At 38.9% G+C, this 23,286-nt stretch overlaps 2 protein-coding genes across 4 annotated transcripts; one reads left to right on the top strand and one right to left on the bottom strand.

The window, feature by feature from the left end:
- The first annotated feature begins 5,612 nt into the window (after positions 1-5,612).
- Positions 5,613-15,564, top strand: cep55l (centrosomal protein 55 like). Of its 3 annotated transcripts, none has more exons than XM_041029635.1 (12): positions 5,613-5,684; positions 6,236-6,462; positions 6,642-6,749; positions 7,648-7,797; positions 10,079-10,132; positions 10,633-10,777; positions 11,249-11,394; positions 11,630-11,823; positions 12,254-12,377; positions 12,510-12,581; positions 12,874-12,999; positions 13,147-15,564. In XM_041029635.1, the coding sequence occupies exons 2-12, from the start codon at positions 6,274-6,276 to the stop codon at positions 13,357-13,359; spliced, it is 1,521 nt and encodes a 506-aa protein (XP_040885569.1). In that variant the 5' UTR covers positions 5,613-5,684; positions 6,236-6,273; the 3' UTR covers positions 13,360-15,564. The 3 variants fall into 3 exon arrangements, with proteins under 3 accessions (XP_040885569.1, XP_040885568.1, XP_040885570.1); XM_041029634.1 differs by having other exon boundaries at positions 10,076-10,132; XM_041029636.1 differs by lacking the exon at positions 7,648-7,797 and having other exon boundaries at positions 10,076-10,132.
- A 1,585-nt stretch (positions 15,565-17,149) lies between these two features.
- rbp4 (retinol binding protein 4, plasma) lies at positions 17,150-19,992 on the bottom strand. The gene is made up of 6 exons (XM_041029220.1): positions 19,855-19,992; positions 19,412-19,514; positions 19,130-19,266; positions 18,910-19,016; positions 18,117-18,329; positions 17,150-17,895 (listed from the first exon to the last, which is right to left on the bottom strand). Exons 2-6 carry the CDS (start codon positions 19,511-19,513, stop codon positions 17,858-17,860), a joined length of 597 nt encoding a protein of 198 aa, XP_040885154.1. The 5' UTR covers position 19,514; positions 19,855-19,992; the 3' UTR covers positions 17,150-17,857.
- Between the last annotated feature and the right edge of the window lie 3,294 nt (positions 19,993-23,286).

Below are 23,286 nucleotides of genomic sequence, written 5' to 3'. Positions count from 1 at the left end.
CAGGGATAGAATATAACTTACTTATGTCATTTTCCAGCTGTTGAAAGTGTAATAAACTCTGAAACAGTGCGAGCTTGGTTTTTCTGTGGTAGAAAACCAGAGCAATTCATTAGCCTTATCTCTGTCAAATTTGCCCACCATGAAACAGCATAGGGAAATCAAGCCTGGAATCCGTCAGAGTTGAGCTTGGCAGGATTTGGTTGTTCATTAATTACGTTTTGTAATGAGTATTTCTGTTGAACATGATTATTACACTGGTGGGATAATGACTGTTTATTTTATGGCAACACAAAAATATCCATCCCAGGCCTTTCCTAATGTCATCGGATGGAACATTTAATCAAGCTTTCAGGGTTTCGAAAATAAGTTTTCTTTCTCCTTGAAACATAGAGGCCCAGGGAATATATATTAGGCTCTTAATTGATTGCAAACTCACGATCTGAGTCACATCTCAATTTTTCCAGTGTTCTCTCACGCTGCTCTCCTCTACCCCGGCTCGTTGGTGTGTACAGTGGGTCATAACATGCATGGCAATGGCTGGTTTTTGTGAAGGGTGAAGAACAATAATTTAATCATTAGACCAAGAAGGTTTGACGTAAGACCAATGAGTTCACAAGGGTACACGCAAGATGAGGAGTTGTGAATGCTAGGGTTTCTTGGAGAAGGATGAACAAGCATTCACACAGGAAAAAAGACATTTAATAGCACTGACAGAAACTGTGTATATTACATTTCTGTGGCTGAAATACAGTTATAGAATATCTATATAGTATGTAAACCATTTCGATCCTGGTTGCATTTTTAGTAGATGTTGCCCAGTGAGCATTTTTGTGATTAGCCTGTGAAAAGTCATTCAAGGGAAGGGATGGGAAAGATGTGAGACCAGAAAGCTGGACTGAGATGAGAGATGAACAAGGAGAAAGAAATGAAATAAAGAGCAAGAAAGACAGAGAAAGAGAGAAAGTGATAAGAACTGACAGCAATAATTTATTATGTTAGTCACTCCAGACATCCACCAGAGAACTGAGATGCTCCCAGGGACTCATGTAGCCTCCCTCAGAGCTTGTGAGCATTTTCCCTCCAAACCATGGCAGATTAATAAACATGTGTACTTTTCACTTTATTTGGTTAATATTCATTGGATGTTTTTAAGTGTGCGCAGTAGTTGTTTATATGAGTAGTTTTGTAGTATATTAATTAGGTTTTTAATTAGGCTGCATGTCACTTCTACGCTAATAATTTTAACATTATTTAGTTTTACATACACGTTGCCACTAGCAAACCAGTGAGAAGAGCACAAACAAAACATGCCAACAGAAATATGAAATATCTCATGTGAAACAAAGAAAACTGTTTCAGCTTTGGCAAAAAAAAAAAAAAAAAAATGTTGATGTAGGACCACATCACTCATAAGAAGCTGTTTAAGAAAATAAGTTTTCAGGACCTTTAGGTTTTACTGTTAAAACATAATAGAAAGATCAGAATCATAGAGTCTGAGGAATCCAGTCAAGCTAGGAAACAACCAAATTAAATAACTGGAAGATAACATTGAGGCGCTGAGGACGCTTGGTGATGCAGACAAGAAATGTCAGTGGTTTAACATAACTGTGCTGTTGCAAAATGTATCATGCTCTTTCATTTTCAGTCTGTGAAGGCAGACTGCTGATGTGTAGGTGGGTTTCAGTGGCAAACTTGAAATTTGTCATAGTCTTTCACTGTTTTATGATATTTTGCTGCTATGAATACTATAGTACTGTTGCAGGTTTGCACATGCAAATCTTTTTGAAAACTGAAAATTTTGCACATAGGTTTATTTTTACTGTTTAATATTTCCAAACCTATGCCAGTATACAATAGACAGGAGACTGGCAGACATACTCAATAAATTAACAATTCACAATCTCCACCCCACCTGACCCCTATGTGTTTTGAAGGGAGGAGGAAAATATTGCACAAGAACACAGGAGAACATGCAATCTCCGCACTGTTTACCTGATGCAGCTCACTTTCATTAAAGTTTCATACAATCTGGTCTAATCAAGGTGATTTGGCTCATACATTACAGCTCTCTGCAGGGGTATGAGATCTCTTGCACTGAAAAATTGTGTCTGTCGCTGGTATAGTGCAGCGCTGGTGTGTGCCGTGACAGAAAGTGTGCCTCTCACAGGTCAGCGACCCAGCTCCAGGCGATGGGAGTAGGGCCAGTGAGTGATGCAGGGCAGCATGAGGTCTCCTGCAAAGTGGTATAGCTGCTTGTGCTATGTGGGCATGGCTCACCAGGAGACTGATCCTTGAGCCAAGCTCATCCTAGGCCTTGGTGAGGAAACCCAGGGTCAGACTGAGAGTCTGGCAGTTTTGTGAATCCACGGGGAGATGGATGATGAAAAAGGGAGGAGCATTTTGATATTTTACTCTCCAAATAAATTTAAATCTTTCAACAGGTTTTATAAATAATTCCCACCAGTGGCATGTTTCTTGTCATACTGTTGTTTCCTGGCAGTCTTTAATCAGCTTGCTGGTCAAACTGAGCTCTGTTTACAATTATAAATAATTAGCTAGTGAAGGTTTACAGCTGCAATTATGAAGCATACTAACAGATTCAACTCCCATAAAATCAGATCTACCAAATTTATCAGAGGTAATCAATACGAAGCAGCTTAACATGTTTTTAAAACATCGTATATACAGTATTATTATTATTATTATTATTTTTTAATTGAACAATTCAAAGTTAATTTGAGAAACTTGAAGTTAACTTTCACTTCCGATATGAAGTGCAGTTCTCATCGTAATGATACTCTGGATATTTTTCATGTTTTTATAATTGTCACCCACTTTTTACACCAAGGCCACTAACAGGAACACTCTCTCAACTGCAAGCATTTTTCATCTAAGGCATATCAAACACAGTCTGTCTCTCAGCCAGTCTTACAGATTAAAGGGAACTGGTTCCTCTGTTGAACATTTTGAGGCAAGGTCAGAAGAACTTGAAAACAAGTTCCAAAAAAATGGTAGGTACAATGGATTGACTGTGCTTAGAACAAAGCCTGAGAGAGGTCTAGAGAATATCTAATGTAGCTAGTGACTAAGTCTAACTGGTAGTTGTCACCTTTGTCAGGTCACCTCTGATGAAAGCAAGGAATGAATGTTTTTAACATCATGTTTGCTTTGCATACAAACAAAACCTTAAAGGGCATTTGAGATTTCTCAGATTTGCAATGATTCAGTCCATAAAAGCCCAGCGAAATTATATTTGTTACATAAAGTATTTGAAGAACTGCATTCGGGACTGGCATTTGGTTGGAAATGCATTACTTGTGCCACTAGTGGAGTTATTTATATGCTTGAATGCCCCTGTGGCTGAATGTAGTGTGTGTGGGAAAAACAAGGCCACAAGGAAGAATTTGCATCCCAGAACAGAAAGCACATGAAAGAAGACAAGCCCAGCTTCACTTGTAGTGATACATTTTCTGGAACAGAAACACACATTTTCCAAGCAGAAAGCAAATTCCCAAAAGTGAGGTGGCAATCAGGATTTCCTGCTTTTGAAATGAAAGTGTTGTTGGATAGACGAATAACTTTCCTCACATTATGATTTGACCTTTGATTGTGATTAATTTGCATACATTACTTTGACGCAATAAGTTTAAAGAATTTAACAGACAGTGGAGAGATACTATTGAGTTATTGGACATGTTATCTTGGTTTCTACTCTGATCTTACGTGAGGAGTCAATTAGGAAACAGACTGCAAGGAAACTAATACGGTAAAATGTAAAGAAATGCAATGAATGGGCGACAAATACAAAAGTGCAAAGCCTGATTATTCAAGTGTTGTTATTACTGCATTCTGACTTTGACTCATCACCCTGTTTGCCCTAATGAAGCCATAAGCTGAAACTGCTGCTTGAATCAAAGTTTATAATGGGGCTCAGTTCACTTTCAGAATCTGAAATGTAAACATGTCTTCTGGAAATTAAAAACATATATATGTGATACATTTGGCAAGTACGTATAGCACCTAACTTACTAATAACAATGCCTTGTTAAAACAAAGAAAAGACTATTTTTGAGGTAATTAAAGTCATATTCTCAGTTTATTTACAAGTTTGTCTGTCCAGCATCTCTCACACAAAGTTGCATGGAGAAAATGGTTGGTATCTTACAACTGTTAGAAATAATGAAATTCCCAAGCCTAGACTCCAATCCTGTATTCAGCATTATTCAAATATATACCCAGTGTGACTCATACAGTGTATTAATACCTTAAAATTCACTGTAATTATTTTACAAAATGAAAGGTGGAAAAAGAACACACCAGCCACACATCTCCCCTTTCCATCCCCACTGGGTGTCTCCACCTGTGTTTTCTTTCACCTTACACACCTGGATGAAAGCCTATGATTAATGTTACCTGCACATACAGAACATACAGCAGGTCTCTATATTTACTGTTCATCTTTGGTGTAGACTTTCACACTGTGCTAGACCTTGGAAATACAAATTTGCTTGTTCCAATTCAATGTAAGGCCTAGAGTTGGGCATTAGATAACTAATTAAGGGCAGTGACACGGAACTCTGCTGTTGTAACAATAATACATAAGCCAGGTAAAAACCCTACAGATTGCTTAGCCTACAGGCCACTCAGTCTTTTAAACACAGGCCATAAACTTTTATTCTCAATACTAGCTACCACACTAGTAAAAATTATACCACAGCTAATAAATCCAGATCAGACTGGATTATTAGTCAAAGACAGATGGTTGATAACGTGAGACGAACATTAAACATTATAGAAATAGTTTAGAAACTGTCTTCCTTGTTTTTTTTATATCACTTTGTATGTGATAACTATGCTCTGTGATTTTATACAATGCAAATAAAATATTTTTTTCAAAGAAAGAAATACAAATGTGTGATCAGTCAGTCTCTTAAAAATTGTAATTCTCTGAAAGCCTGCTTGGTGCAATGTTGCTCCCATTTAAACGTGTTCTTAATAGCCTGTGCATTTCACAGCTTCAGCCATAAATATTTCAAATGGGCCCAAGGTAGCAAATTTCCTGTTGCACTTCTTGCTGCAGTCTGTTAGGATGCCCCCTGATAATAAGCGTTATAATAGTGTTTGCTATTATCAAATGGCACACAGGAAATACACTTGCACTGAAGCTGCTTCCTGGCAGAGCAGTTACCTTAATATGATTTTTCAATATGGTTTGTAAGTAAAGGCTGCATAGGAAAGACAACAATTTGACAATCCACACAGAAGACAAACCGGTTTGAGTGGACCACCCAGCTCTGTTCGCTTCATCCAATACAGGGGGCAGCCGGGTGCAACATTTCAATCACTCATTGAAGACCAGAAAAAAGCTGAAAAAAGGCATCTCCTCAACTCATTTGATTGTGAAATCTATAGCAGGTAGAGGAAAATAGTATGAGATGACAGTATTGTAAATTATCACCGCTCAGAACTTTAGGAATCGCTCGATTCTGTGCACTGCACCGCCTAACATGTCATGATCCGAGACACCCCGCATAGGCTAAACATACGCACCCCACCGCACGCTGCGGACGTGACGTCAACGCGCTGCAATTCAAACTTCAGGAAACGAAAGCGGCTGGTTAGTAAACGGTCTTGTTGTCACAAACAGACAGTTTTTCAGAGGATATCTTCAGTTCGCTTCTGCTGTGAGTCTTAAATATTTTCTGTTTGTCTGTAGACCAGTAAACTTTAGTGTTTGGTGTAATAGTGTTGCTGGTCAGATGGCAGTTCAGATAATGTTGCGTTAGTTTATGTTAAGCAGCAACTAAAGACAAGTGGTGGAAAGAAAATTCCTCCTGTAACGTTAGTGAACTGTCTGATTTGTTACTGAATCATTTGTTTGAGTGAACAAGTCACTTAATGTGACAGTGGAATGGACACAGGAATGTATGTTAGTAAAATTAAGGATAATAATTAAATAAATGTAGTATCTTACTTTAAGAGTGATATCCGGGGAGATATGTTCATTGCAGCCTCTAAAACTTATTGTTCAATTTGATATTATTATTCAGTACTGCTCATATCTCCTCTGTCATTTGTAAGTTCACGTTCATCTGGGGTGTTTCAAAGCCTAGAGTGTCTCTTGAGCTTCTCTTCATTTGGAATATTTGTACAAATTATTTAAACCAAATTAAAACTAAATACCTTATAGTCAGCTTTACCTGAAAATAGACTATCACTCTATCAAATTGCCCAGGTCTCCCAGGTTACGACCTCTACACATACAAAGCAGCCATGACATCTAAAGGTGCCAAAGAGACCATCGTCAGCAAGTTGGGTTTCAAATCCAGCAGCTCTGCCTCCAAGGCTGAGGTGGAACTGGACAAAGTCAGGAAGGAGAACGCTCACCTGAGGAGAAAGATTGATGAACTGGCCAAACGGCACATCAAGCCACCTGACTCAGACAAAAGCAAGCTGCTGGAGGTAAAGGAAGTGTTTATTCTGTCATTTGCATTAAAAAATTTCAGGCCTAACGTCAACATTTTCTTCAAATCTGAAGGTCTTTTGGCTGTTTTGGTTTGTTTTGTTTTTGTTTTGTTGTTTTTGGGGGGTTTTTTTGTTTTGTATTTTAATGTTTATTTGTCCTGTGTTGACTATGTCAGAGGATTCTTTCCCTTGAGACGCTCCGGGAGAGGAACAATCAGCAGTTGCTGGTTAAAGAACAAGAACTAGAAACTTTGAGACAGCAGCTGTCAGCTAGAGGAGGAGAGGTATGCACACATGACACATCTCTGCAGAAATATATGGTTAAAAATCACGTTTACAGACAACCTGTATAGATATATAAATACAACAGTCCTCTGTAAACATGGACACATAGATAAACATACTGGACACCCCGAGGCAGCAGTTTTCTGCCCAGTGTGAAGAGATATACCTACAGCTGTGTCTTTGAGAGTACTCCTCCACTTGTGAAGATTTGTTGCACTTGTGGCATTGTATTGTTGGCATATGTAATGCTGGCAGCAGACAACTGTCAGAAGGGAAAAAATCATGCTTGAATTGCACTGAGCTGCCACAAAAACAGTTGGGGGGGAAATGGCTTCTATCCTATTTTGACAGCAGCTCAGCTAAGTGAAGTTTAGACAGCCAGTAAAAACTGCATACCACACATGGTGTGTATGCTGTTCACTTGATATCTATAAACCAAATATCTTTCTCTTTCGGGGGTCTGTGTACATTTTAGCATTCATGACTTGTTACTGTCGATGACACTGCTGGAGAAATTGGTGCCATTTATTTGAGGTTGTTGCTCATCCTTGTGAAATCTCTTTTCGGCAGAAATCGTTTTCTAATTTAGGCAAGTCAGAATAGCTAAAACTCGAGATGGCATGCTGGTAAATGAAATATCAGCTATTTGTTTTCGTAGACATTGTGAATTTGTAATGTGATTTAATCACACTTGCCTCTTCCTCATTAACTTTCATCAGCAAAAGTGCTAAAACCATAGCTGCTCAGTTGGCCAGCAGCCAAATTTACGTGAGCAGATAATTGCTTGGAAAAGAGCAGATATCCTTAGCAAACTGTCTCTGCTTAAACAAAAGCATTTTGACATGCTTGTTGTGGAGGCTAGTGGAGTTGTCCTGTATTTCATATTTTGTATTTCAGGTGGTAGCATCACTGCAGGCCCAGCTGGAACAGCGGAGGAAGGAGGCAGAGCAGAGAGACATGTTGTTCCAGAGCTTGTCACAGGAAACAGAGAACCTGAAAAACAAGTTGGCCACTGTTTCTGCCCGCTGCCAGTCCCTGGAAACACAGGTGACGTTAGGCTGACCGACTTATAGCCTCAATACCTGTCTAAATGTTCTCATTAGTAGGCAAAGTTTTCTCCTCCTCCAAATAACCAGTTATCTTATTGGGAATCTGTACTCTTTCGAGAATATAGTTGACTTTAAAATAAGTCTAACTAAATTCGCTGGTTCAGGTTGTGAAAAGTATTCTCCTGTCTCTGACAAATCAAATTCTATTTAAGTTATTAGATGACTTGAGTTCCAGCAGCTCTAAGGTCTGACTAACAGAAATGTGTTTTAAAGGAACAGGAATAGGTTTAACCTAATCAAAATCAATGTAACATTTGCCTCTGGCCAGGTTTCTGAATAGCTGTGGCACCTGTTTAGATCAGTAGCTCGTGCACCTGAGATTTCTATCATGTTCATTTTAACAGGTTTTTGTACATTTCAACAGAATATTTTTTAGTGACGTAGGGCAAGAAAGGAACTGTTTGGAAATGCAGATATACTTCTGTCCACTAGGTGGCAGTGTATGATCTCTGATTATTTTCCTTAGCTGTAGCACTTACCCTCTTTCTGGAGCATCCTTACTAATTTCTTATAATGAAAGCTAATGGCGCAAGTAATGCGTAGCTCAGAATAAAATATTGTAAATGTAAATGTAAATATACACATATATGTTTTTCCATGGTTCCTAAAATAACACGTCACCACACAGCAGTTTTGTGAAACATGAAAAAGCAACTTTGTTCAAGTGACACTTTGTCCAGAGCATTGTACAATTAATGTCATCAAAATAATCTGTGCAAGAGCCTTTGCTGAATTTGAAGGTGCCACTCAGTTCCATCACAATTCTAGGCTTTTATTCCTTATCAAAAGACAGCACTGATTCGTGGTCAGCCCTTTGATGCTTAGAGCCCAGCAGGCCCTCACTACACTCTCATCAGGATTCTCTTTGGCTCCTGGAGAGGCTTAGATGGCAAAATCACAAGTAAGGACTTGAGGAATCTGGATTGCTGAAGACTCAGGTGTCATATACCTCCATCTCAGGGACAAAAAGAAATCTTTTGGGGCCCGTCATAAGCTCAATTTAACATAACACAAACAGAAAAAACAAGCCACCTTTTATTTTTATTTTATTTTTAAATTGTCAGAATCCTTTTTACAGGAGTTCTCCCTCTGTATGATTGCACAAAACAGTGTTATAGTTGTAGTGGAGATTCGTTTTTTTTTTTCTTCTTCATAAAGGTCATCTGGGATACTGGATATACTGTCTATGAATCTAAATTTTCATAGATTGTTTTCATAACTCCTGCTTTGGTTTTCCCGTCCCTACTTTAGGAGTCATAATTGGAAATTATTAATATGCAAAGTATATACATTCATGGATAAGGATGCTTGGTACTTGTAGACATACAGTCCTTTTTGATATCAGTTTCTTCAGCTCCCACTGCAAGTGGATTTCCTTATCTTTATGTCTTAATTTTTCCAGGAATGGTCCCCACTTTCCAAATCCTTGGCTTAGCTCCTTTCGCATTACTGGAAATAATCTAACCAGCAGACCCCGACTCACCTTTTCCCTCGTTCTTTGTTCAAGTCACAAAAGCTATTTGAAGGCTTAGCTAATGGGAAGCACGTTTAAATCCATCTGGAAAAAGTTGACAAACTCATGATACTTGTCTGGTAGTGTAAAAGCTCAGAGAGCCTTAGCAAAGAGATGATCATTTAGGTGCCTACTGTTGTGACAGTGCTTTGAAGGGTTTGCTTGAGCTTAGGCGTTGGGGGGGGGATCAGACACACAGACCTCAGGGTCAGGGCGACAGAATTATGAGATGACTTACTGTCTTCGAGGAATGTATGTCGAGGAACTGGGTTGGTGCTCTGGCTGGTGTGGCTAAGCCTCTGGAAAAAAATTAGTACATAGATTGATCACTTATGCCGATGTTTTTCTAGCGTTATTAAAAATTAAGTACATGAATAATTTAAACCAGTAAACCTACAAGTGTTTTAAGCCTGTGGCAAAACTACTGTTTTGTTTTTTTTTTCTTTTGTTTTGGGGGGGGGTTTACCACAGAAAGCTGATAGCAAACAACAAACATGAACAACACCTCAAAGATCAAGTACATTTTAAGGATTTTCTTTTACAACAGCTGTCCTTGGATTGATATCAAAACAAGTCCCAAATGCCTTCAGATAGTATATTTTTTTTTAATTACGGTCTGTCTTTTATTTTGTTTTTGCAATACATGTTTGGCAGGTAGATATGATCCTCAGTGTTATATATCAGACTTTGTTTTTCCTCTCAGCAGAGTGGAAAGGTACCTCCTGCAGACTTGGCTTTGGTGCAAGATCAACTGAGAGACGTAAGACCAGTCAATGATTTACTGTTTGTTTCTGCGTGCTTGTTTGCAATTTTAGTAGACAGTTCCTTTTAAAAACAATGTTTGTGTACCATAGCTGTGTAGCTGAAATATATCACTCATCACCCAGATATTTAAAGCATTTGAGTCTGGTACACTTGAGGAACCGGGGGCTTGAATAATTCTCTGAAGTTCATCATTCAATATTTCCAAAATATCTATGACCCATTTTTATGTCAGTGTCATTAAAGGACGCACTTCGTATTGCTTTTTTGGATGGAACAAAACAAGTAGAAGCAGTGTTTCTTCTCTACCCACTTAGTGGTTTTGATGAAAAGCCCTTGTTATAAAACCAAACTCCTGTTCCTGTTATCTGCAATAACAGAAACAAAAATACAGCATGCAGATTTTTTTTTTCCTTGAGTGTCCTTGAATTGAATAGCTCTGAATACCAAATATCAAATACAGTATGTCAGCGTAGGGGTTGTGCATCTCACCACCAGGCTCTTGAGAAGAACCAGCAGTGGCTGGTGTACGACCAGCAGAGAGAGGCCTACGTCCAGTCTGTCCTTACCCGCACGCTGGAGCTGGAGCAGCAGCTGGCCCAGGCAAAGCAGCAACAAACCAAACAAGAGAGCGGTTCAGATGGTGAGAAATGTAGGAGGAATTGAATTCAACATGAAAGCTCATTCTAACACCCTCAACTAACTTACTACGGTTGTTCCAAAAACATGACATGTTAAAGTAAATTAAATTTAACTTAATGATCTAACCATTAGCATTTAACATCACTACTGTGGTTGTTTATTTGTACTCTGTACAGAATGTAAAAATAGAAATGGGGAGAGCTATGCATTCTGATTCAAATATTAGTCTTTTTAGCCACAACATTACACATTAAAAAGCCAACAGATGAGAAAAGATTAGACACCCTACAATAATAATAGTATTAAAAATATTAGCAGCACTGAGGACTGCTAGGTCTGTGACATTTAAATGTCAGCTCTTTGTATAAATCCTACATAAACAGTGCTGCTCTGAGTCAAGAATTGTACATTTTCATTGCAACAAAGTCTTAAATTAGCTTCTTAATTTGCCTAATAACACTTCTTATCGTAGCTTCTGCCAGCTCAGCATGTCCAGAGAAAGATGCCCAGCTGAAGAGCCAATATGACCAGCTGCTGCTGGGAGTGCAGAAAGACCTTGAGAGCCAGAAAGATCAGTTTACCAGAACCCAACAGGAGCTCAGTGTGCAAAGAGAACAGGTAAATGCTGTGGGATTTAACTTAATTACTATTCGGTTATTTCACCTAAGTTCTTTTCCACGTCTAAGGAGTCCTTTTTTCAGTCAGAAGACTGGTTTAGTGCTGAACCTGCATGCAACTGGACTAGACTAGACTTCAGACTTCTTAATACTTGATCAGTTAAACTCTATGACAGAAATGAGCAGAGAAGAAGTATACACTGTCCTGAAATGTATGTTTTCCTTTGGCTCTGCAGACACTGAAAGCTCAGGCTGAGCTGCAGTCTCAGAAGGAGCAGGTCACCAGGCTCCAGGAGGAGATGTTAGTGCTGCAGAGGAGGTACGAGGACAAGTGCAGGGAGCTGTCATCCTTTCTGAGGAAATATGAAGAAAAGAGCAAAGGGCTGGAGGAGGCCAAGATGCACCTGCAGGCAGAGCAACTTAGCAACCGGTAGGGAGAACAGCGAAATCTGCTCTAGTTGAAGATATCAGATAAAGATGGCTCTCGGATCAATTCAGTGTCATGGTTTATCATTAAACAGCCGACTAGTGCAAAAAAAAAAAAAATACACCGACGTGTGATTTGAAAAGGCTGAAGTGCAGATTAATTGGGACTTCTGGCTGAAAAATACCACTCTTATTAATTTTACTTTCTTAAATTCTCAGTTGGTTCACAACTCGTGGCAGTAAACAGCAAAATGTTTAACTGACCTTGGATTTTAGGCAAGACAGATGCTGCATTGAAAAGCTGAAGAAGCCTTTTAAGATTGTGCTAACAATAATAGCATTCAATAGGTTATACTTTTTTCACTGTTTGAGTACTGTATTAGTAAGCAAGATTATTTGAATATTAATTTGCATTACACAAACATTGCATCCAGACATGCAGTGTGCGAAGAGCGAAAGGTGTCATCTGAGCGAGCAGAGAGGATGAGAGTGGAACTGGAGACTATGGACATTAGATTGGAGGAGGAGAGGAAGAGGTCTGCTGAGCTTCTGCTGCAGGTAACACATTCACTGTTACGTTGCCTGTAGTAACTCTTCACTAACATTCTCTCAACTCTCATCCCAGGTTTATTTAAATGGAAAACGATTAAATTATAGCATTGTATTTTACTGATAATTTGGCTCTCTCAGGTAAATATGCTGCAGAAGTCTCTTCTGAGCCAAAATGAAGAACAGAGGAGAATCGCAGCACTGGAGCAACAGGTAACACATGCAAGAATGTGTGCAATCTTTTTGTATTTTATGGAGTGTCAGTTCAAAGCAAAGCATGCGATTAGCAATCATAGGTTACACGTTTTGAATCATCATTTCCATGTTGTGAATGGAAGGACTATCGGCACAGTCGTGTTGTTTTTACTGAGCACACACAGTTGTAACTCTTTGAAGTGACTGTTATTTCTTGAAAGTAGGAAAGTCCACCCTGGTGCTACTTGTGAAATTTAAGTACAGTGAGTTCTTGGCTCTCTCCTTCTCATATATCTCTGCCCCTTTTAAGATCCAACTCTCTGCCAAGGACTTTGAGAATGAAAAGATTGATCGTCAGAGCATGCAGCACCAGTTACATAAGGTGCTGAAGGAGCTTCGCAAGGCTCGTGATCAGATTGCTAAACTGGAGTCTGCTGTAAGTGTTACTGGATATCACAACCACATGTTCAATCTTGATGGAAAGATGGAAAGTCAATTTAGTCAGTCCGCCTTCCACTTTGTAAACAAAGGTCTGACCTTATTATTCTGATAAATGAGTATAATGTCATGATTTCTGTTTCAGAAACAGCCCAATGCCCGTTTCTCAGAGCCCAGCTCCTACAACAAGCTCGAGTTTGAGCGTCTTACTATCGATGACTCCCCTGGCCCTATATCCCCATCTAAAGTCTCCAACCTCCTGGATGAAAGTTTCTTAGAGTGCCCAAAGTGTCATGCCCCCTATCCCACCAGCCGCCACAGGGAGCTCCTGGCACACATCGACTACTGCTTTGCCTAAGTTCACAGAGAGTCTGGATCAGTGGTTCCCAGTCTGGATGTTGGGACATAACATTTATGCTGCATGCAATTCTTTTTATTTTTCTTTGGTTTTTTTTTTTTTTTTTGTTGTTGTTTTTACAGGCTACTCTAAAGAAAATTGATATAAAAAGGGAAACAAACCACTGTTTGGTTAACCAGGTCATAAAGACATGCTGTTGTTGACAATGGTTAACAAGCAGACATTGCTCCCTTTTTATGGATCACAATCCAAAAAGGCTGGGAGCCACTGGGTTAGATCTTAAGATCAATTGAGGATCTAAGACTATTCAATATGTTCTAATTTGACAAACAAAAGCAGCAACATAAGGTGAGTGAAAGGGATTTTTAAACCCATATGGAAGGCTGCTTACATGGTTGCCGTCCCATTCTTTTGTTAGGATTTCCACAAAGCTCCTTAAACTGCAAAGTGGCTGAGCCCTCAGGCAAGATGACATATTTGCAATACAACTCCTGCTGTCACAATGATCACTGGATACAAACTGACAGCACTTTCTGTAATGAGACACAGGTATGTCCCAAGCATGATAGTGTGCACAGTTTGTAAATAAACAAACAAATAATTAAATTCCTCACTGCAGTAGGCTGTGATGGATCATCACTCCAAGAGATATTCAAGAGGTTCATTGGCCTGAGGATGTGTTAAGACCCCAAAAGGCGGAGTACGAGTCTCTAGTAAATACAAGTAAAATGGATATGTTTTTTTTTATTATGAAAGGGAATCAAAGGACATACAAGGTGTTTCATGTCCAAATCACCTCATCAAAATTATTTAGAAGTGTTTCATGTTATATGTGAATGACACTTGTTTTGTTTTTTTTTAAATGGCTAGGTTCATGTGTTTACACTTTTTCATGGCGTGTTTGTATTCCAGTTCTTTTTGGCCCTTATCATGTCATCAGGCCGCAGTGATCTCATTATTTGTTGACAAAGACCTATGATATTCCTTGCGCAGGCTTATTTCTGGGGTCTTCCTGCTTCGTTTATTTGAGTACAGTCATATTTTTCAGGTTGGGGTTTGATGAAGCTCTTTTTGTGTGTATTTGTTCAAATTATTTATTCTTGGGTTGTTTTTATAAGTGATCTATTGTTTTAGGTAATGAAAGCTTTTATTTTCCTTCAGTAAATGTAAGCAATGATAATTATGTATTACTGTACACTGTTCTGCATTTATGATGGCCTTTTGTGTATCATCATGGGATACACCTTATTGTATTTTCTAAAAGAAGTTTACAAACCTGCCTGATATGTTCCATTGATAAACCAGCTGTTAACACACTGTTCCTCCACTCCTAGTTTCAGTAATCAATGCCCTCTGTGTAACATTTTCCTCAGCATGTGTAATATTGACTGCATATTTGCATTGTTTTGAAGGAAGAGAAATTACCCGTAAGCAGCAATGGTCATTTGCAGTTTTGACAGTGATGAGGTGAAGGCGTAAATAATAGGGAAAATTTTCCTATGTTCTAGCTTTTATATGTTCTCAACTACATGTGTAGTCTGTCATAACGTAAGACAAAACTATACTTCTGATTTGTCTACCATGTGTTGCTTATTATGTCCCTTTTGTTGTGCTCCAGTACAAAGTGTAGCAGTGTCTCTCTGTCTAGGGCGTTGCAAATAGTGGGACAAACCTCGCTGAACCATGTGGCTGTAGTCATAACCACATAGTTTGGTTCACCTAAACTTAACAGACCTTAAACATACTGCATCTGTGAGCTTAATTGGTCACATGGTGCCGGGTTGTTTGTGTATTCTTTCCTGCTTGAGTGAAGCTGACCATTTCCACCCTGACTTTTCAAGCCTGCAGCTCTGTAAGGCTGGGATGAGATTGCATGAGTTAATTCCTTGTACTAAACTATTTAAGGCAGGGGATTAGTGAAGGTCCTCTTGCTAGGGGAAAGGGGGTTAAGGTTCCTTTATTCCTGCTGCCTTGGCAATGTGACTAGATAGACTTAAGACAGACAGACACTGCTATACTGCCATCTTTAAGAGAGTTGTGCTGATGTAACTCAGACCATGTGTCTTTTAAAAGAATGCAATGTGAGAATCACATTGTTTTGGGTTTTTTTTAATGTCATCTTTGTTTTATTCTAATCATGTGCTCCAAAGTTGTTTTACAATGCACTGTACTGTACAAAAATGTGCAATAAAGATGTAAATCTCCTTCCAACGCAGAAATCCTTTGTGTTGCATTAGAGAGAGTTAATAAGCAGACTGAAATGGGAATTCAATTTTTAAGAAACAAATGAAAAATCAGTTTGGTATCGTACCCAGGCACCTACTGTAAGTTAATACAATGCAGCCAAATGCATAGTCTTTGCTGCCTGTTTTTAATACCAGTTTAAAAGTATGTTTTTCATGGCACATGTTAAGTGATCCACAGTGGAAAACTGACGGCTGAGCTAAAGATTGATGATTTTGATCTTGCTGTCTCTTGGCTTTGTTTAGTTCACTTAACTGTGCTGTGATACTAAAAGGTTTAGGCATCAATAGTGTATTCCATTTAACATCTATCTGATGTAACTCATTCTGATGTTTCAATCTAGAATTAATTTTAGCTTAATCTACAAAGTAACAAGGTATTCATGTGGAACTCATTTTGTCCGTCTCCATAAGCTCTTGGTACTCATTAGATTCTGTAAAACTAAATGTTCATCTATGAAAAAAAAAAAACAGTCACACTGTCAGCCCTGTGAGGCTGTACAGTGGTGCTTTGAGCTAAATGACAATCTCAGCATGGTAGCATGCTGTTGTTTATCAGGTATACAGTAATGTTTACCAGATTCATCATCTTAGTTTTGTGTGTTAGGATCCTAATATTTACTGTTTAGGCCTAAACACAAGATACAACTGAGGCTGATGGGAATGTTTTGCTGGAATTATAAACCAATGTATTGATGAAAAGTGAAAGAATCAAGTGATCACATCCTGATGTGGAGACAGATATATGTATCAAATTTCATGGCAATCTATTCACAGACTATCTACAGAATATCTGCAGAAACTGTGCCAATCCACCCAGTGGAGATATTTTGCTGGATGAATGAAAAATTGGGTCCAATGGTATCTGTAACAGAGTACATGGCAATCCATCCAGAAATCATCAAGACATTTCACTGAAAGCCAAAAATGTCAACCTGCGAAAACCTGTGAAAATGTAACCCTGTGGAAGCTCTGGTCAATGTTATATTCTAAAGTTTATTTGAAAAAAAAAAAATCTTTTTAGATTTCCCAAAGATTGGGGTCAAAAACTCTGGCTACAGCTGTCAAAAATCATAGTAGATTAAATAAATAAATAAATAAATAAATAAATAAGAAAAAGTTAAAGAGTTTGATGGGTCACAATTTTTTGTGTAACACCTGGCCAGGTGTGCCAAGAGGGCCAGGAACAAAACCCAGTGGTCCACTGGGAACACTGCCCACCCATGACACACACTCAAACTCAAGTGTTTAACTTTATTTAGGCAGAGTAATGTACAGATATATGTAATGTATATAATGCATAGTTAAAATATAATTCATTTTAAAAAATTATAGAAACTGAAACTTGAAGCTCATTTCTCACACTTTCTGTTTGTAGTTTATTTCCACGATAAAAGATAAAAAAAATAAAACATGAAATTCTGCCTATACTTGGCTTTGGTGTATTTTGACTGACTGAATCCAAAGGCAACAACATGAATTCATTATTTGCAATCCAGGATCACAGATAAATATTTCACAGCAATCAAAAATTGAATGAGCCAACATGATATGAATGTTTTATTTTAAAAACTGGATCAAGAAGTACACATCATACAATCAAGAAAAAAACAAACTACTATGTCAATATAGCACATGACTTAATATGTATGTATTAAGGTTTATTAACAATATCTATTTTTGTGCAACACCATACTTTGCATCCTTCAGTGTAAAAGTAGAGCCAGTGACTTATGAATGTGTTTTTTAAGTAAACATGGTGGTTGTAGTTGAGAGCTGCAGTAATAGCTGAGAGTTCAGCTTCACTTTTTTTTTTTTTACTTTTTTTTTTTGTTGGTTTGTTTGTTTTGGTCACACTGGCCTGAAATGTTCCGATCGTTGTTTTTCAGTGATCTGGTTTCCAGGAGCAGGGCTGTTCCACACTACTTTTAACTTCCTATACAAAAAAACCCAACACATCATAGATGATGAGATTAAATGTTAGATGTCCTACAATCTATTTTACAAATGGGGATTTTTGGGAAAGACCGGCATCAACAGTTATCTTTCCTTTTTATTCACAGTATAGTCATGTAAATATGCCAGTTTCTAGTTCATAATTTTTGGTTTATTTTTAAAGAAAAATGGGCTACCTCCTCTGTTGAGATAAATAGAAACAACAGAGGAGACTAAGAAGGAGAAACTCTGATGGGAGTGAGTCCAAGACCACCTGAGGGGCACAAACTCCCAGCGGTAGCTGCTTCAAAAAAGGAGGGTCACTGTGTGTCAAGGGATTCGCTGTTCTGGCAGAAGCCTGCAGTGGAGAGAAGACAAACATTGTGCTGTCTTTGATTTCTGAATAATGTCTATCTTATCAGTCAATGCAGTTAAACAGAGATCAGGAGGACCTGCACAACTTAGTTCAGTCAATCATTCACTTGGTCTTTCATCTTATTGAATGACATTGACTTGCAAAAGGCATAGATCAATAAATCCTTACATAACGAACTGAGCACTTAGTTGAGCTCAACTCACCAGTGTGTGAAACACGTCTGTATTTGCCCAGCAGGCAGATCTCCGCTTTCTTCTGGGTGACGATGACCTGGTCCTGTGGCCTCAGGCCAGTCGGATGGCGGGAGAATATGAAGGAGTAACTGTCTAAGCAGGTGCCGTCAGCATCTAGTAGTCTGCATGAGTAGTGGATGGCGTAGTTATCGTAGTCAGTGTCAATGACCCAATGGTCATCATCTAAAAGCGAGGAGGGGTTAAAGTGTAGAGCTTAGATTTTTAACAAACAGTCTTTTTACAATTTGTGAACCGCTTTTTAAATTTGCTACTGAGACGAGATAAAACAAAACTGACTATAGTAAATGTGAGGCTTATATATTAAGACCTCAAGCAACAGTACAGATAAATATTCAGGGTAAAATTACAGTTTAAAGAAAATGTAAGTTCACTTAAAAACACAGCAGTTTGGATCAGCACTGGGATCAGAGATATTTCAGAGATTGCATACCATGTCAAAAATTGTGACTCATCCTAAACTATACCTGAAATCAAAGTTACAATCAACAGATTTATTCTGAAAGACATTTTGGACCCTTCCTGCTACGCATTTCCATCTCTCCATGTCAGAGTGACAGATGTTGTTGATAACATTAAATCTGAAGGTCAGCAATCCTTTGTATTGTATGTCAGTGCCCCCGATCTCCCTATGACAAAAGGTTATGCTAATAACTAATTGTCAAGCCCAGAAATCAACCAATTCCAATAAGAGTTTTCAAGTTAAGTCCTATAAGTGTTCAGGTGTAAACGTTCCATAACTCACTTCCAGTCTGCAGGTAGGAAGCAACTCCCCAGTACTTCATCCTGAACTTGGCAGGGTCTGGGGTTTCCTCAAAGGTGGCCATCATGTCAGCACACATTTCCCAATTGCTAGAGGTCGAAGAGAGAGGAGGACATTTTGAAGGGCGGGAGACAAAATGGAGGTGACAAAGAGGAGAGGAAGCATACTGATTCAGCCTTCAGAGTAAAAGAACAGAACTCACTTGAGGATGATGACTCTGCCCTTCGCAGTGGCGGTCATTTTGCCATCATCTCCGATAGTAAACTGGGCCACGATGTTGTCAAGTAAGAACAAACCCTCTGGGTCCTTCTTTCCTACGGCATACCATGTCCCTGCATACTAAAAGAGTGATGTCCACATGTAAGGCCACTTCATACCACAAAATATTCCAAGTGAACGCAGGGATACAGAAATTAAACAAATCTTAGACCTACAAGGTCCTTCAAACAGAAGTGAAATTCCTATTGATCTCTGACCAACTCACCCTGGTCTTGTCAAAGTTCTGCATGACCTGGAGGTTGGCCACCTGGCAGTCCTGCGCCCAGGACAAAGCCAGGAGACAGAAGGGCACAACGTATCGCAGCATTCTACCTCAGAAGAAGGAAAAAAAATAAAGAAAGAGGGCAAATGGTTGGGAGGGACAGTTTCAGAAAAGGAAGCATAACAGGGAACAGTGACAGAGAGATCAGACTCATTTGTCAGCCATATTACCGCGTCATTTTCTTTCAAGTCCTAAAGTCAAGTAAAGTGGGCGCTAACAAAGCTCCATAAAATATTTTACTATAAACTAACTGGTCAAAACAGCAATCCTTGATTAAAGTTTTAAAAATGTCTTTAAATGCCTTTAGCAAAACCACCAATCATTCACTTTAAATAAGTAGTAAAAAAAATCAAGAGCAAAAACACAAGTCCATTGTCATTGCATACCTTGTTACCAAAAAGAAGTGGGCAGCTCACAGAGATCCTCTGGTTTTCTGTCTGCTTTTGGCCTTTTATACAGTCGGCCAGTATTGCATAATGACTTCTGGAGACATGAACCTCCCCTGCTCTTCCCACAGCTAGCTTGCCTTCCATTGGCCAAGCATTTACATAACTGCTGGTCCCAGTCCTATTGATTTGTGTGCTCTGCACATTTGGCCGACCACCCCTCCATAAACCCCCAAAAATGTGTTTTCCTGTCAGAGCTGCTGAGCCTTTCTTGGTCTTATGAAAGCAACCACTAGCAAAGCCAAGTGGACCATCTGGAATAAAGCTATACAATGCCTGTCTAGATACAAACACACATTTGCCTCACACACACACACACACACAGGCATCCACTGAGAAAACAAGTTAGTGAGTTGGTTGCACCCTTTATCATTGGGGCCAACTGATTTTTGCAAGATGTTGTAGCTTGAGTGTTGTTTGCGTAAAGCATGCGCACACATGCAGAGGCACATCATAAATCTAAGTGAAATGTTTTTGAGAACATGGACTGAACCCCCTTTTACTGTAGAAAAACAGGTTTGCACTTAATGCACTTTTCAGCCTCTCCTCCTTTCTTATTTACCAAAAGAAATGTTAAAATAGGCGTGTGTGCTTCCTGCAGCATCAGTGTTATTACATCAGCTGTAGACTTGATTATGCTGTCAAGGGGGACTCCTTTACATCTTAACCAGTACTGTGTTGGTGGACAGTGGTGGACTTTCAACACAAAATGATCAATATGAAAGAGAGGCAATCAATCTTTTGCAAGCACAAAGTCCAGAGTTTCAAACATCGTTCAGTGATGAGTGATCATTCAGTGATCAGAATGTGTTAGTTAACTGAAAATGGTTGTGCACTGACGCATTTTTTGATTTTGTGTCTTCAAAAAACGAGTTCAAGAGAGTTCAAGGACGGAGATGGGGGTGGGTGGGTTATTTGGCAGTCAGACTCAAAACAGGGAGTAATGTTGCTTGTTGTTAAATTATCAACAAATGGATCACAGAAACAAGTTTATCTGGAATGCACATTCCTTTTATTATAAATCTGGGGCTAATCCACATCAGTGAAATCTATCCAATCTTTCAAAGCATTGTTGTGATTTGAAGGGTCAATCAGGGATCAATTGTGGGTTTTTTTGTGTGTGAAAATGCTCACAGAACTAGAGAAATTTAATTAATGACTCCAGTGAACACTAAGATAAAGCAAATGGCTCCCATATTCATGTAATTTCATGTAGTCACAAACCTCTTTATTCCCTAATTAAAAAAACATACTGTTTTCCCAAGACCAGGGTCAGTTTGTTACTTGTTTTATTTTGCTGTTCCAGTTTTAAACTGTTAAAATGTGTCTCTAACACAGGTCTGCATTTCATCTGACTTCAGTCTACTGTGGCATAATTTTATAAATTACAAAGTCCTGTTGTTTTTCACTGAGATCATGTAACTAGTCCTTTGAGGGCTTGGTTGAATAAAAGAGCAAAGCCAAACATCTGCAGATTGCATAACCAAAGCCCTGGCCATTCGAAATAGAGAAATAATAGTGGCTGGAATTTGGCAAGAGGCAGTGAAACATTTCATAATCATGAAGACTGGCAAAGAAACGATATACTGCTAGGTTTGTGTATGCATTTAACATTGTGGGCAGTGTGGTGATAAATGATGGTGTCAGGCTGAAAGCAGGTGTCAGTTCTTGTTTTGACAGGGTGTGAAACTTTAGTAACTCAAAATCCCAAATGATCCCTGGTAAAATTGGGGATTGCCCAAAAGACCTCATGGCTAAATACACAGCTTCCGTCTGGGCTTTGGAGCCTTGAGCAGAGCAATAGCACAACATAGAATTATTAATTTTAGCAGAGTTTTTGTCCACCCACATAAATTGAATGCAATCCAAACCAACACCACCACTATCTGTGACAAAAAGCGCCTGTGACCCAAAGAGCTAAATCAACACAACAAAGTTTCACACAGATAGTATTATTTATTTTATTTATTTTTTTGCATGTAGATTGTATTGGATTGAAGCAGACTGTACAGGTGTGGAGCCTGCAGCAAGTAAATGACATCACCCGAGGGCTTTTTAAAAGCTATTTAGTTTTTCATTTTATTTTACTGTTGAATAATACAAGAACTCTAAATAAGGTTACGTTTGGGAAAAATTCACCCATTGTCTCTGGTCAAATCTTAAAGTGAGACCATCCAGCTATGCAGGAAGAAATATCACATTGTTACTCTTACAAATTAAAACTCAAATTTATAAGCAGTAAAACACATTCCTGCCCTCAGGGTTTTACTAGCACAGCCTTCTGTGGTCTAGTGTGACCAACAGCCTATGGCTAATGTTTTTGTTAGCAAATTTTATAGTTATTGCTGTACAACTGACATTACTGGATCAGTTTGCCTATACTGTTTTTGAGTCATTAAAGCAACTGACTGAATTCAATCTTGGGAAATGTAGGGAAATCAAATGCCCCATCATCCTGTGATAGATACCTGTGGCCACAGCAGCCAGTGTCTAGTAAAAGTTAGTCTCTATGTAATATACAAAATATAGTAAAATAACTTTTATTATATACATTTGATAATTCAAACCATTCAAACGCGTTTAGTAAAAAGAAAAACTGTGAAAAGAAAAATATGGTGCACATTATTATTTAGTTATAAAACTAAACACTGGTATTAGCTATCAGAAATATTTCAATAATTAACTGCCTTGCCTTCCTGCTGTTTGTCTGCCTGCCTTCCTTTCCTCTTTCACACATTAACACCCAACCAGTTTCTCCCACTGTGAAATCAGCTGCTCTAATTTATCTCCACAATACCTCACATCCACACACCCACACACTACACCTTTTGTAGTTCTCCCTTGATAAGCTTGCCTTAATCCCTGCAGCAAATAAAATAGTGGGAAACCCCTTGTCTTGCCTGCCTGCCAGCAGTAGCTAACCAGACAGTGTGCTCAGTTAATAATAGCCAGCCATCTTTGTTTAGGGCCTTGTTCTCAGACGTCCAAGTCCCACTAATTGGCTAATTTCCAGTTCTAGGACTGATACCTCCTTGATGATGGTGATTGCATTAGAGCAGGTAGGCTGCTCACACATTTAGAGCATTAGATAGGATACCATTATGGCTCTGAGCCCGATCACTGTCAGTGGCTGACACTGTTTAGGTACTTCCTCCACTGTAGCAACAACAACAAGGATAGAACAGACAGTACCTAATGCAGGTTTCGCTCAGTAGGATGTTATTTAAGGCAAGTAAGGCTGCTGTCATGTCTCCCGATAGCTCAAATTGTGTGCTGTCAACAGGGATGACACATGAAATATGACACAGGAACAGTGGGCCACTGGTGTGAGTCCAGTAACTGGACTTGGGATGCTCTTTAGCGAGGCACATA

The sequence above is a fragment of the Toxotes jaculatrix genome, chromosome 21 (genome assembly GCF_017976425.1).
Source record: "Toxotes jaculatrix isolate fToxJac2 chromosome 21, fToxJac2.pri, whole genome shotgun sequence".
In the NCBI taxonomy this organism is placed as follows: Eukaryota; Metazoa; Chordata; class Actinopteri; family Toxotidae; genus Toxotes; species Toxotes jaculatrix.
The sequence above is the reverse complement of the archived record's forward strand: the minus strand, read 5'-3'. Positions and strand labels throughout refer to the sequence as shown.

Excerpts from the sequence above, each read along its gene's own strand:
- cep55l (XM_041029634.1), top strand. The coding sequence starts at position 6,274 with ATGACATCTAAAGGTGCCAAAGAGACCATCGTCAGCAAGTTGGGTTTC. Across the intron at positions 10,778-11,248 it reads ACAAGAGAGCGGTTCAGATG|CTTCTGCCAGCTCAGCATGT; the intron begins GTGAGAAATGTA and ends TTCTTATCGTAG. Across the intron at positions 13,000-13,146 it reads TTGCTAAACTGGAGTCTGCT|AAACAGCCCAATGCCCGTTT; the intron begins GTAAGTGTTACT and ends TTTCTGTTTCAG.
- rbp4 (XM_041029220.1), bottom strand. The coding sequence starts at position 19,513 with ATGCTGCGATACGTTGTGCCCTTCTGTCTCCTGGCTTTGTCCTGGGCG. Across the intron at positions 19,267-19,411 it reads AGAACTTTGACAAGACCAGG|TATGCAGGGACATGGTATGC; the intron begins GTGAGTTGGTCA and ends TCACTCTTTTAG. Across the intron at positions 17,896-18,116 it reads CAGACGTGTTTCACACACTG|GCTTCTGCCAGAACAGCGAA; the intron begins GTGAGTTGAGCT and ends TCTCCACTGCAG.